Source organism: Sorghum bicolor, chromosome 10 (assembly GCF_000003195.3).
Source record: "Sorghum bicolor cultivar BTx623 chromosome 10, Sorghum_bicolor_NCBIv3, whole genome shotgun sequence".
In the NCBI taxonomy this organism is placed as follows: Eukaryota; Viridiplantae; Streptophyta; class Magnoliopsida; order Poales; family Poaceae; genus Sorghum; species Sorghum bicolor.
This window is the reverse complement of record NC_012879.2, coordinates 1,250,258-1,265,019: the sequence shown is the minus strand read 5'-3', so window position 1 is coordinate 1,265,019 and position 14,762 is coordinate 1,250,258. Positions and strand designations below refer to the sequence as shown.

Sequence of the window (14,762 nt, the reverse complement as noted above, 5' to 3'; positions counted from 1 at the left end):
GATTTACTTTCTTATTAGAAGAGTAAAATAAAAAGTGTAGAGAAAAGAATTGGTGTGAAACCACGATTTAGGAATTGATTCTCTGCGATTCAGCGCCCTGGGCGTTTGGCACCATTTCCAGTGATTCCACTAATAAATTCTTATCTAAAAAAACAAGAAAGGTTCTATGCAATCATACGCCCCTAAATAAATATAAAAAAATGGCTATGTTTTGTGAGAAAACAGTTTTCATAATTCATCGCACAACAAATACATATAGTCATGGCAAGAGAAAGAGCAAGCTTCTAACCAACTATAAAATTGGGTCTCTTTAAAATACATTTCCACAAGCCAAAGGCAAAATAAAAACACCTAAAATTCATTTTTTTTTTCCTTTTTCATTTCTTTTCCTTGGGTGATCAAGCATCTATACTTCTAACTTTTTTTTCTCCTTTTGGATTGTTTTTTTTTTCATTTTCAATTTTCTTGACACTAAAAAAGTAGATGATGCAACCAGCCGGGTGTGACGCCTCATCATTTTATCAGCTCGGTCGGTGACGCGGTCGGATGCTAGGAATGTCCAAACAGTTCATATTTGCATACAGGACATGTCTGTTTTCACAAAACAAGGAGAGATTCAAGTTCAGAAAAGAAAAACTATCACGGTGAATAAATCCCAATCCACTGTAACGGCAGTAACAAGTTGCTATTATTACTAACAAATAGCAGGAGAAAAGGATGTTTCGTCATCTGCAGATTTACCTTGTTGACCTTGAGCCATTTGGTGACACAAGCTGCGTGGTAGTGATGCCTGCACGGCAACGTTATCATGGTTTCACGGCTTCTGAAAGTGGACAAGCAGATAGGGCAGCTGCATCCAAACAAACCCCAAAAAACATCATCAGTGATGCCATGGAAATTTCATCATTTGTCATCAATATCAGAAAACAACAACTCACAAGCTGTAATTGCGCATATGAATCGATATTTATGGCTCGAGTATATTTGTATGTTTCATACTATTCTTAAAGAGCAAACTTGTAATAATGTAAACTGAAAAAGGCAGGCGTACACCTACTCTTCATGGTTTGTTTTCCGGGAGAAAAACCCTGAAGCCTTGACTGCCTTGTACTTCCATGGCTGCAGGTAGGAGATGAGCTCATCGGATAAACCTCTGTCCTCAGTCCCCACAGATTCTACAAGTGCCTGTCTTTGCTGCATGACCGGAAAAAGGGCAGGAAATCAATGGCCGTTCCAAATTCCAACCCAGGTGTAAAGGTACACACTACATGCATAATTCTATTTTGTTCACAAGCTTTACATGTCACTTCAAAAGAGGTGGGAAAAAAAGAACATTCCATAACCACAAACCTCATAAGTCATGTTGTCTGGATCAACATCATCATCATCATCACCATTGCCATCCTGCCTGTCAGCCTTCAGACACAATTATCAGAATCTTCAGTTCTCCACTTTTCATATCTTTGAAGAATAACTAACTAATTCAGAAAGATAGATAGATGTTGAGCCTGCCAAGTTGAGCAATGTTCTCCTTCGTGTTCGAGAAAAGGAAAAAAAAGTTGAGCAATCACCTCTTCCTCTTCGTCGTGATGGTCATGGTCATCGTCGGAGTCAGATGGAGACGGCACGCAGCTGATATCTGAACAATCATGGCAGCGACAACACAAGAACCACAAAATTATGAGATGCGACGGCCGACGAGCACAAGAATCCGACGAGTGTCACATCAACATCATGTAAAAACGAAACGCATCTGAATTTGCTGAATCATCATCCATAGGCAGAGCAGATCATACCGTCGCCATCGTCGTCTTCGACGCTGAGGTCCTCCATCTCCTGCTGCAGCTGCTTGGCGTACTCGAAGTCTGAGGCGATCTGTTGATCCGTGCCTGAATTCCTGGTAGCAGTTGCTGCTGCAGCAGTGCTGCTCTCTCCATGGTATTCCTGTGCCTGTGAATAATCATACGGGGCATGGGGCCCTGCACCTCTCATATGGTTCTGGTTGCTGTATGCTCCTTCCAAGATCGATTGGTGTAAACCTTCCTGCAATTGTGAAATCTAGTCAGTAATTGTTGCTTGTTTATGAGCCTATTTTATTTTTCAGTAGAGACTGAAATCCTACTTCCAAAGCTACAAGAACGAAAGCTACAGAAATGATACGCAGGTCTGAGGTCTCCTTCGTCTTCACAGAAGAAACAAAGATACAACGAGGCTGACAGAGACGCCATGTTTGAAGGTCTGCTTGAGTGCTTGCGCTGAAGATTTGAAGGCGAAGAAAGGGCACGTACCTGGCCAGGAAGAAGATCGGCGAGGACAAACTGGAGCAGCTCGTCGTCGAAGTCGTCAAGGCTCACCTCTGCCACCGTGCTGCGGGTGGGTGAGTTGGCGTAGTGCACGGTGACCCTCCTCAGGGCCCCGGACTGCCCCACGGTGGCCATGATTGGCCGGCCACCGAAACAAGCGTGAGCCGGTTACCTGCAAGCCATGGCACAGCATCTCTCATAATCAATTGGGACAAAGAAAGTCTCTGATCACCGGGAACAAGAGGTAACCACTTAGTTGATGTCAACTGTTATAAGCCCAAGTCTAACACTAGTGATTTTAATTTGGGAAAAGAACTTTTTTTTCTCGAAGGAAACTCATCCAAATCTCTCATGTTCTTGTGAGTCATGCACTGTGCATAGCTGAATTAATTTGCAAGAAAAAAAATCAAAGAAAATGGCACTCAAGAGCCAAGAACATGGAAAGACTGTACCGATGAAGCACAAATTAAAGAGCAGAATCAAATTGCGAAAACAAAAAGGGAGATCGAAGGAAGATGAAGAGGATGACAGAAGGATGCTTAGTGTACCTCTGTGTCTCTTGTTGTCTCCTCTCTTCTCTCTCTCAACTCAAGGTTTGTTGAAGGGAAGGGGTGGATGCTTTGTTATTGGGAAGAGTGGGTGGCTGCCTCAGTGTTTATATGTAGAGACACACAGGTCGCTCTCACTGTCTGTTTTTTAACATAATTCCATGGACAACAGAACAGCAGTGTGTGAGCTTTTATACGTTCTGGCCTGACGAGCCTCTCATTGTCTCTGAGTTTGTTTTTACCAATCACAGTAAAATCTTGTCAGTGAGTTTGTTTTCATCCTACTTTTGACTTGCCTTGCGTTTTCAGTTGTGGAATACTCCTGTCTGTCCATTTATTTCTGGACAAAGGCATCAAATGGCGACAATTTCACATTTAGGAACCTTGGTGATGCCCTTTTTCTTTTCTTTCCTTTTAAAGAACCAAGGATTTAACCCTAGTTGGGCCGTCAGTGTCACAACTGAAAGAACCACCACTTCATTGTGCATGACAATTCAACATTCGTTTCTGAAAAATAAATCACAATTGCAATTCGACATTGGTTTGTGAAAAAGTACGTCACAGTTACCTGAGCTTGAAATCTCATCCAATCAGACGGTGAGAATAGGAGGTTTTTATTGAGAGGACAGGAGTATCTGACGGGGATTTTTTTCCCTTTGTTTCAAGAGTAAGTCACATGCGCTGTGTTGTTCTTCCTCCCCTACTTTGCTTCGCAGTTACAAGTCATTATCATCCATGACTCCATCACGTCGAGACCGTGTGGACGGTTGCATTGCCGTCCATGTGAGCCGTTGCACTTAATTTAATTTAATGCATCATTGTTGAGTCAAGGTCTTCTGCGACGACGACAACTGCAGACAAAGAAACACTAAAAATCAAAATGGGCCACTAAAAACTTTGAACCAAGCACCGGTATAGTAGCAATTGTAAACTGACCTCACCTCAGGCAATGTGGCTTGTTAGCACAATCAGCGATGACTTGGAGTCTTCAGAAGATAAAGATCAAGACATATCTTAAGCGCAATTGCGATCATGATCGAGATAGGAATGGTTAATGACAGCTGGAATGCTGGATCTTTTGAAACTTGTCAGTTAGTTCTTGGAAGAGGACCCCCAATATGGGTTGCTAACTTGCTAAGCCCAAGATTTTGTTCTTCAAGCATGATGCATGCCCGTTTCTTGCAAATTACTACTGTCCAAGTGCTTCATGTTATATAGAGCGCACTTAATTTGTCGCGCAGCAAATCTTGGTGTTTGGTGCAGGAAGCTTCATCTGAGATTCTAAGATCAGCTTCTGGTACACACAAAAGAAGATCCTAGCTAGTGCCAACAAGAAGCAGATATAGAAAACCCTCCTTGCTTTAGACCATGCATGTGTCCTGTGTCCATATTCAGCACAACAAATGCTTGGCATCCACTGAAGAAATGATCTGCTCAACACACACACACACATACACACACACACTAGTATACTAGATCAGTGACCAGTGGTAGTATATATGTGTAGGAATCTATTGGCATGTTCCAGCCGGACACCCAATTATCTTTACATCAGTAGGTGGCAATCCCTTTCACTTCCAACGGCGACATCTCATGCATGCCTCTGGCTCTGCCCTGCCTACCATCCAATCAGTGTAGCCAAGGGCGGTGGTGGATTATCATCATGTGGTTAAGACACCGGCCACCCTACTACTGATCTCTCGCCATTACTCACTGACCACGACCTCATGCTGTCACGCACAAATCATTCTGTCAATTTCATCAACGAAATTTCTGAGCAGCATCGCTGCACGTCAACACGACATGATCGAGAAGATTGGCCGCCAAGACATACATGGAGGGGGCCAAAGACTTGGAGCCAGTCAGGTCATTAGGTCAACCATAAAGTACTGCCGGCAGTTGGTGTTGCCAAATTGATTAAGCTTCTCTGTTCTTAAAATAATCTGGAGAAGGATACAAAGCAGTGTACTTTGTACTAGCTGATGGTGTCATGGAGATAATTACAATAGCATAGTACTGTGCAGTAACCTAAATTTCAGCTACAACACATGTACAACTAACTATAAAATAATCTACCTCTACCATACATCTGAATGTCTGATTTTTTTTAAGTATCTGAATGTCTGATACATGGCTCAGAGGACGAGCCTAATCCCATTTGGCTTCTGACACTATTATTTCCACAGGGGAACAAGCATGTATCTCCTGATTTCAATGCGTCATCAAGCATCCAGAGCACTAACTTCCTGGATCAGCCAACTTTTCAAATGCAAAAGGATCAGAAACGAAATCATAGTGCTGATTATTTCAACAAGAGAAACAACGGACAAAAGTAAAAGGAAGATGCTGCGTCATGTTCATTTCGTCAGCATTTACAAGTCATGTCAAGCATCTAACGTTATGATTATGCTCCTAATTGTGAAACTGACCCGGCGAAGTTGTTCTTTTTTCCACAAACACATGGCGATCTGAACATTGACCGGTGTCCTTCTGGAAGTGTCCTATCTGAGCAAATCTTTCTGCTCGTTTGTGCCGGTATGTTCACACCTTAATCAGCAGCCGCCATTTTCAAGTTTGATAGAATCCAGACAGATCCATAGTACACAACTAAAATTTTAGCTAAAAGTTGTAAACTTGTTCAACATATGAGCCTGTGCTATAAAAAGAACTAAGGAACATGATAAATCCAATGAAGCATGACAAAACATATATACTGCAAAGGGGGAGGGCATATTCTTTTAGAGAAAGCAGAGGACAAATGAGGGTTCTTATGTCTGCTATTTGTCAGTTTCATGTTTGCCTTGCTTCCAGGCTGCATCCAATATGAGGGTGTTCTCCAAACCACGGCTGCAAAGTGGTACCAGAAGGCAACCATGAGAATTTGATGGGCACAAAATATAACGTTGATCATTCCTGCATCATACTTCCAAGCAATCTCATGCACAACCAACCCCATAGTCTGAAAGTTCCTCTACTGTCTTCCATGATGAGCTGTCATGGCAAACGATGAGTTAGCGAGGTAGTCAGATAACTGCAGCAAAGCAGAAAGCATACACTACATGAAAACTAAATCACCAAAGCATATAAGCTTTCTCTGTAATAAACAGTTCTCCAGTTTCTGTTTAATAACTTGCTTGTCAGATCCAAAATTTCATAATTTAAAAGAGAAACAGAGAATTCACCTGTTTGGGGTATGTCATGCAATTATATGTTTCTTTCTGTCTGATGCTCTTGCACCTCTGAATTGTACGAACAAGAGAAACAGCCATTTGGTAGTAGAGGAAAGTCCGCTGATTTCAGGTGGTGCATTCAGTCACATCTTCTGTTGCCTCCTTGGTGTATCCCTTCGCAGTTCAATTTGATGTGGAGGATCAGAGCAAGAAGTCCGTGATCAATCTCAAGTGATTTTCTCAGTTTCTTCTCGCATAAAAGAGATAGAAGATGGTAATGCCAAAAATTAGCTTTCCACTTCTGAATTTTCCAAGTTGACAAGCTTCATGATCAGTGTGATGCTATCCAGGGTGTCATATACCATCTCATATATTGGATGCGACTTATCCTCAACCAGGAACTTGTGCATCCTACCATCTAACTCAATAAAGCTGTACCCAGCAGATTTCTTATGATCTTTTTCCTTTAGCAACTTCCATACCTGGGCAACACCGTCCCATTTACCATGTGACGCGTATATATTTGAAAGGATCACTAGGTTTGCTGTATTCTGCGGCTCCAGACGCATTAGTTTTTCCACTGCTACTTCCGCTAGCTCTAAGTTGCCATGGAAGCTGCAAGCTCCAAGCAAGGCTCCCCAGATCACGGCGTCAGGCTCCATTGGCATGCTCGCGATCAGACTGTCAGCTTCTTTTAACAGACCAGCACGCCCCAGCAGGTCAACCATGCAACCATAGTGCTCGATTCTTGGCTTAAGACCGAACTCCTCTCTCATTGAGTTGAAGAGCAGCTTGCCTTCATCCACCAAGCCTCCATGAGTACAGGCCAGAATGACTCCAACAAATGTAATGCCATCTGGTTTAGCCCCTGTCATCTAAAGAGAGTAAAATCAGCTCCAGGTTTAGCAACTGAGATGCAGTAGTAGGTAATCTGGATTTAAGGTCACTAGTCACTAGTGTTGTGCTTCAAAAGCATATTTGATCCTCTAGGCCATCTATGCAACCAAATTGGATGCAGAGCAAATGCTTGAAGTAGGGATATAATAAGATCATCAAAAGAGTGCAAGAAAGAAATCCTCACCCTCAATTTATGAAACAAGCCCAGCACCTCCCTCCAGAGTCCATGCACGGCAAACGCCATGATCATCGAGTTCCAAGAACAAAGATCCCTCTGCTTCCCGATACCCCGAAACACCATCCAAGCCCGACGGATGCTGCCACACTTGGCATACATCTCGACCAAGGCGTTGGCGACATACACGTTGGTGAGCATCCCTCTCCCCCTGGCGTACCGCTCCACCTTCCTCCCCAGCGCCAAGGCCCCGACGGCAGCGCACGCGGGCAGCACGCTGCTGACGGTGACCTCGTTCGGCCGTACGCCGCACCCCTCCCACATCTCCAGGAACGTGCGCACGGCCTCCTCGTGCCTCCCGTTCTGCGCGTACCCCGACACCATCGCCGTCCAGGAGATGACGTTCCGGTCGGGCATTCCCGCGAACAGCGACTCCGCGTCGTCCACCCGCCCGCACCGCGCGTACGCCGACAGCAGCGCGTTGCGTGCCGCCGCGTCACTGTGTGGCGGCAGCTCGTCGAACACCCGCCGGGACTCCGCTAGGTGGCCGGACCTGGCGTAGGAGGCGACGAGCGCCGACGCGAGGTACGGGTCGCCCGACGACGCGGCATGCCCGGACTTGCTCAGCAAGGCGTGGGCGAGCCGCGTGGTGGTGGTGGAGGAGGAGGGGGAGGAGAAGAGGAGGGTGAAGGAGAGCGGGGTGAGGAGTCGGAGGCGGTGCGCGCGCGCGAAGCAGGGGAGTAGGAGCGGGTGGCGCGCGGCGGCCAGCGCGTGGAGCAGTCGGTTGTGGAGCGGCGCGGAGGGCGGGGACGAGGAAGAGTAGGAGTCGAGCAGGCGCGCGGCGTAGCGCAGGTCCCCCGCCGCGAGCACGCGCAGGAGCAGCGGCTGCAGGCGGCGCTCCCCGCGGCGGAGCAGGCGCGCGTGCAGCCGCTTGGCTTCCTCCATGGCCGCCGCCGCTGCTGGCAGGCCGCGGGCGGGGCTGAGTGAGATCGTACGTGGATGGATGGATGGGCCAGATAGGCCGAGTCCACTGGAGTGGGCCTATTTGGGCCTATTTGTGACTTGGAGTGGGCCGAGCGTGTTGGTGGCGGGCCTTGACTTATCGAGCGACCCACGACTTGATTTTGTGGCTTGGGCCTCTCACAAAAAAAATCAAAAACTTTTCAAGATTTCCCATCGAATATTACGGCACATGCATACAACAATAAATATAGATAAAAATAAAAACTAATTGCACAGTTTTTTTTAATTGCAAGATGAATCTTTTAAACCTAGTTACTCCATGATTGGATAGTTGTCAAATAAAAATGAAAATGGTACAGTAGCGAAATTTAAAATCTTTTCGGATGTAAACAAGGCGTTAGTGATCGTCGGCAACTGGCGCTGCTTGTCCGTTCACTGAGGCCTTGTTTACTTCCCAGAAAATTTTGCAAAATTTTTCACATTCTCCATCACATCGAATCTTTAGACGCATGCATAGAATATTAAATATAGACGAAAATAAAAACTAATTGCACAGTTTGGTCGAAATTGACGAGACGAATCTTTTGAGCCTAATTAGTGCATGATTGGATAATATTGGAACTAAACAAGGCCTGAGCCCTTGTTCAGTTTACAAAAGTTTTTTGATTTCGACATTGTAGTATTTTTGTTTTTATTTGACCAACATTGTCCAATCATAAAGTAACTAAGCTTAAAAGATTTGTATCGTGATTTATATACAATTAGTTTTTGTTTTGATATACTGCAAGATTCAATATGATGGAAATTTTTTAGCAACTGTGAATGAAAAGCAGGTTCAGGCTCACTGTGGCTGTGAGAGAATTCAGAGCCAGAGAGCACTGATGACTGATGACCCCATCGGCATCGGAGTAGTACCAGACTAGGCCTTGTTTACTTCCAAAAAATTTTGCAAAATAGGAATTGTAGCACTTTCGTTTGTATTTGATAAATAAATATTGTCTAATTATAGACTAACTAAGCTCAAAAGATTCGTCTCGTCAATTCCGACCAAACTGTGTAATTAGTTTTAATTTTTATATATATTTAATACTCCATGCATATGTCTAAAGATTCGATGTGACGGGGAATCTAAAAAAATTTGTAAAATTTTTCAGGAACTGAGCAAGGTCACTGTTTGTTCTTGGAGGCTGGCCTGGAATAGAGATTCCAGGAATCTCATCATCTCGTCAAAGCAAGCCCGGTCCTTGACCAGAGCTAGAGCTAGCAGAGACGTGGACTGACAGGTACCGTACCGGCAGGGGCCCCAGCTGCTTGAATGCTGCTCCAACCTGATTGGATTGGAGAGGCCGTGGTGGTTCAGATTCCGCTTCATCCCTCATGGCAACGAGGAACCGTCCAAAAGGGCATATTCATCTGCTTTCATACTTCGGCCTTGTTTAAACTATTTTTTTTAATATTTTCATCACGTCAAATTTTATAATACATACATAAAACATTAAATATAAATAAAAATAAAAACTAACTATACATTTTATCTATAAATCGTGAAATAATTTTTTTAAATTTAATTAGCTTATGATTAGATAATACTCATCATTGGGCTAAATAGAAACGAAAGCGCTATAATACCCAAAATTAAAAAAAAAATCGAAAATAAACAAGGCCGATTCCTTCTCTAGCTCGTTAGCTGGAGTGATGTGATGCAACGTAATAACGTAATGGAATCAGCCGCACATGATATTTATTTTACAAAAAAAAAAAGCACTGCACGTCTCTATTTAATTGGAGAACCGCACATGATTTTTATTTTACAAAAAAAAACACTTCACGTCTATATTTAATTGGAGAATTGAATTTTTGTTTACACGATCAGGATTTCATTCATGCTCGATCAAGGCCACCGCCATAAAGGGCGCCGCAAAGCCACTAAGAGCCCACTCCTTCCCCTCCAACGTTAACGTACCTCCATGCAGCACAAGCACAACACAGACACTGCAATGGCGATTGCACTGCAGCGTGTGCGAATTGTAAACGTACCAAAGAGCATGAGCACATTTTTGTGGAAAACTTCCATGGTTGCATGCATTTTCATGGGTTGCGTTTGATGATTTGGGAAAGAACTTGGTGTTCAAGTTTTGAGAGGAGCAGCGCGTGCAAGGAGAATTCTCGTGGAATAGTATTCCCCTAGCTAAGAGCTGATTTATCTCGCCTTGGCTTTCAACTCTACATACACTAGAGGAAAAAGGATCGTGGTGTCATTACCAAATCTAGAACAAGTTACGGTGTGCAGTACGGCAATGCATGCAGGGTGGAATATATGATGTCCCTCAATGGATCTATTCATGAGATACATACATACATACATATATACACACACAACTTAGTCTTGCATTGTCTTGAGGAAAAGCAACCTTGAGGTTGACTTTGACAGAGAGATCTGGTGGACCTACCTGCCAGTGTCACTATATGACTCAACGATTCGCTCTCGAGAATATAAACCAATAACCTTCAGAGAAACCCGCCTTAAGTTCATGAGAAATTTTACAAAATTTTTAGATTTTTCGTCACATTGAATCTTATGGTCCATGTATGGAGCATTAAATATGGATTAGAAAAATAACTAATTATACTGTAATTTACGAGACAAATCTTTTGAGCCTAGTTAGTATATAATTGAACAATATTTATCAAATACAAATAAAATTGCTATATTATCCATTTTATAAAAAAATTTACAACTAAACAAGACAAAAAAAAAACACATCATGAAATTCGACCACAGTCATTCAAGAGCTGGTACGGACGACGACGGTCCAGTCCTGGATCCGTAGGTACATTGAACCTGGCCGGAAAATGCAGTTGACGTGGACGAATGTGGGCACATTAGGACATAACATTAACAACACACAAGGGGCAAATGTCGCATGTGTCCATTTGCATTGCATGCAATTGCAAACAAACCATTGCATTGCATTGCATCTCCCAGATCCGATCCAACGTACGAAAGGGAAACTAGTACAGTACTGTACTGTACATGAGGGGAGGGGGAGGGCAGAGAGGAGTTGGTGGTAGTTGAGTTGGGTTTGTTTAGTTTCTAAAAGTTTTTGGTTTAGGGTACGGTAGCACTTTCATTTATTTATGACAAATATAATTCAATTATAGACTAACTAGGTTTAAAATATTCATCTCATAATTTACAGGTAAATTATAATTAATTTTTGTTTTTACTATATTTAATATTTCATATATACCGTAAGATTTAATATGATGAGAAATCTTTTAAAAAAATAGTTTTTAGGTGAAGATCTAACCTCGCCTCGCTCGCGCGAGGACAACAACAGCGTGCATGTCGTCACAAACACCCATGCATGTAGCATGTTCCATAATCATAGTCTTGTCCCCACGTCTGCACGCGTAGCATATATAGGCCTTGTTTAGGCCGTAATTTTTTTATTTGATATCGTAGCACTTTTATTTATATTTAATAATTATTATTTAACTAGTAAAAATGTGCCCGTGCGTTGCTACGGGTGAATGCCAAATTATTCATTCAATACAGCGACGAAGCCAGCAGTGGGGCTAGGGGGCTCCAGCCCCCCTACCGCTGTTGGCCCAGTGGAATCCCTAGTGCCCTCTTTCTAATTTTAGACACAAATTTATAAGGTACGGTGGGCTGAAAACTTTATTTTTTAATATATTTTGTGAATTTCATTATTAATGTATATTTACAAGGGGTAATAGTAGAGCTAAGTCGATGTAGAATTTTTGTTTAGCCCTCCTAAATTTTTTCCTACCTTCGTCCCTGATTCAATATGTATATTTTTTTCAACTCTTTATAAAACAATTAAAACTATAATAGCTTATTTTGCGGTTACCTAGATGATTTATATCTCGGATGATTTATCTAGTGATCACATCTTCTCTTCAGATATGTCTTCTACACGTGTTGTTGTAGCTTTGAGTCCAAGTTATTTATGAGACATGAAGTGCCGTAAGGCATTGTACGAAGTAAAAAAAACAAAGGTAATTAGAAAATATTATTTCAATTTAATATTAAACAAAGATAGCACAACGCTTTGATATGATTTTAGTTGGTTCATTTTATAAAAAATCCTAATAAATAAGTCTTAGAACTTTAATTTTATTCAAGCCAAAAAAAACAGCCAATTTCATGCAATGAAACATAAATAATTATAATTAGATTGGACCTTGCTCGTGTCTTAGCGTTTCCCTCACCTCCACGTGAGCCTCGTCCACGGCCTTGCTCGTGTTATCGTCATCTTCCTGCCCCGTATCGTTGTGGTGTCGTTGCTCAGTCTCGTCCACAACGCCCTCTCCCCTAAAGATGGCAACTAAAATATGTCCGTGCCTTGCAACAAGATTTATATCTTGTTCTATTTTTTAAATATATTTTAGAATCAGACTCCTTATATTGATTGGATGTATGGTACGTATCTCGCATGAATATGGCTCATGACTTCGAGACACTAAGTAATTATGATTTTAATCTCTTACCTAAGAAAGACAAAATGACTTATAATTGCAACAGAGAGACTAATAACATAATATTCTAATCGTCGATTCTAATAAATCCAATGCTGCATATTTCAATTTTCAACATGGCCCTATATTTGGAAAAAAAAAGAGAGACAAAGGTATTAGAGAGAACCCCCAACTCTACCTCGTATATATGAAAAAAAAACAGTAAAGTAGAATATAAGTGCATATGAATTATTAAATAATTATACGCAAGAGATGTTTGTGCAAGTTGCAAATTATTCATTTCTTATTAAAAAATGTGTTGTTTGTTGCAAATTGAAGTAACTCTAATATCAGTAGTAAATACAATCATCATAAAAGGAAACTGAAAATTAAATATAGTATATAGATTGGAAACAGGTGTAAATTTCCCTATCAACAAAAAACAATGCTTAGCCAAAGATTTACATATATAGATTTAAGCCTGTATTTATCCCTAAATAAATTTTATTTAAAATAATTCAAAACCTAGCATGTAGGCTAAAAGACATGGGTTAGATTGAATAAGGCACACACAACACGAGTACACATACTGTCCTAGACTTATCTAACATGGCATCACAGTGCACTTTGAGCACAGCCCTGCGCCCAATTCGCGGGCCTCCGCATCATGTTCTCGTGGTCACGCGCTCCGAAAGAAAAGCTCCCCAAAAATAACTTCGCTCTGGCTCATTTGAAGAAACTGTTTCAAAAAATGTTTAGCAAAATGCCTTCTTTAGACATTGAAAAGTTGAAAATGCCATTAGTCCTCTTTTTTACACATCTCTCTCTCTCTCTCTCTCTCTCTCTCTCTCCTATCTATTTCTCAACCTTATCTTTATCCTTTCTACCAGTATGGTACTTTCCTCACCCACGCATCCACATCACTCGGAGGGTCATTGGCATCGCAGCTGCTGGCCTCCGCCTCCGCCTCCGCCTCCGCCTCGCAAGGACCTCCCTGCATCCTCTGATCCTCTCGCGCCAGCCTCGTCCTTCGTTGCGCCTAGCCGCATCTGCTCCTCCGGTGCCGGCATCCGCGTCGCTTCTCATGCCGACCTCACCGTGGCGGTCTTCTCCATGCCCCTCCCTATGGTCGTCTCTTCATCCGGCTTCGTCCCTTCCAGTGCCGGGTGGAGGCTCTCCCCCTTGCCCTCGGAGCAAATTTTGCAAGGATATCTGCCACCACCTGGCTAACAAGGAGCGCCGTCGTCGCCATTGTAGCCTTCGCCGCCGCCGCCGCCGTGTCAACCACCCTGGTTGTTTTTCTCAATTTATATTCTATTTCTATTTGGATTCGACTTTGATCGTGAATTTTTGTTCTGAAACTTTTTGTGTGTATGCATATGTAGTACAATATCTGTGTGTTTCAATTTTGATTTGGATTTTCAATGATGAAATATCAGGTGAAGACTGATACGGGAGTATGAGGTGATTAGTTTTCATCAATTTCAATTTTGATTCAATTTAGATTTTGAGAATCAAGAGATCTTGATTCGTGACGCGAAGAACGTATGAACTATGGACTTGAGTTGGATTTTTATTTGTTGGATGTATATTATGTTTGATAGAAGATGTGTTTTCTAGGATGGTTTGGTTACGACCCTTGCACGGAAGAAGAATAGAGTCCGAGTGTCAGACGGTAACAGAAACCACGATAAAAACATGGAAGGGCAGACCAAAAAATTTCCAGACCAAAATTAAGGCTGAAATTTTACCTCTTTATTATTAGGGATAGATTACAGGCTAACTAGTCTTAAAAGATTCGTCTTGTAAATTATAGATAACTATGTAACTTGTTTTTATTTTTTTATATTTAATGCTCTATGTATGAGTTTGAAAATATGATGTGATGGAGAATCTTATATTTTTTTAACTAAACCAGACCTATACAGTACTCCGTAATAATAAATGAATATAAAAAAATAAATAGAGACCTCGTGTTGCTTGCTGATCACTGATCAGCACGTTCAGTTATTAACATGCATGTGCCGGCCCTCAACATCTAGCTCAACAACCGATTAGATACGAACATAAATCCTCTTGCATTGTCCTCACACCAACTGATCGATGATGGCCCTTCTGTCATTCAAAAGGGAGAGAGAAGAAAAAGCCCTCATGATTAGCATTATTTCACCTCCACATCCAATAAACATAGCCTACAATTTGTGTTTTTTCATAATAATTAAGA

At 42.1% G+C, this 14,762-nt stretch overlaps 2 protein-coding genes across 2 annotated transcripts; both read right to left on the bottom strand.

Moving 5' to 3' along the window:
- LOC110431239 (E3 ubiquitin-protein ligase MBR1-like) lies at positions 191-3,010 on the bottom strand. Its single transcript, XM_021450094.1, has 8 exons — positions 2,852-3,010; positions 2,289-2,475; positions 1,797-2,043; positions 1,572-1,639; positions 1,351-1,416; positions 1,058-1,194; positions 742-850; positions 191-591 (listed from the first exon to the last, which is right to left on the bottom strand). Exons 2-8 carry the CDS (start codon positions 2,436-2,438, stop codon positions 550-552), a joined length of 819 nt encoding a protein of 272 aa, XP_021305769.1. The 5' UTR covers positions 2,439-2,475; positions 2,852-3,010; the 3' UTR covers positions 191-549.
- On the bottom strand, positions 4,936-8,060 carry LOC8068366 (pentatricopeptide repeat-containing protein At5g08510). Its single transcript, XM_002436337.2, has 3 exons — positions 7,103-8,060; positions 6,034-6,896; positions 4,936-5,842 (listed from the first exon to the last, which is right to left on the bottom strand). Exons 1-2 carry the CDS (start codon positions 8,036-8,038, stop codon positions 6,309-6,311), a joined length of 1,524 nt encoding a protein of 507 aa, XP_002436382.1. The 5' UTR covers positions 8,039-8,060; the 3' UTR covers positions 4,936-5,842; positions 6,034-6,308.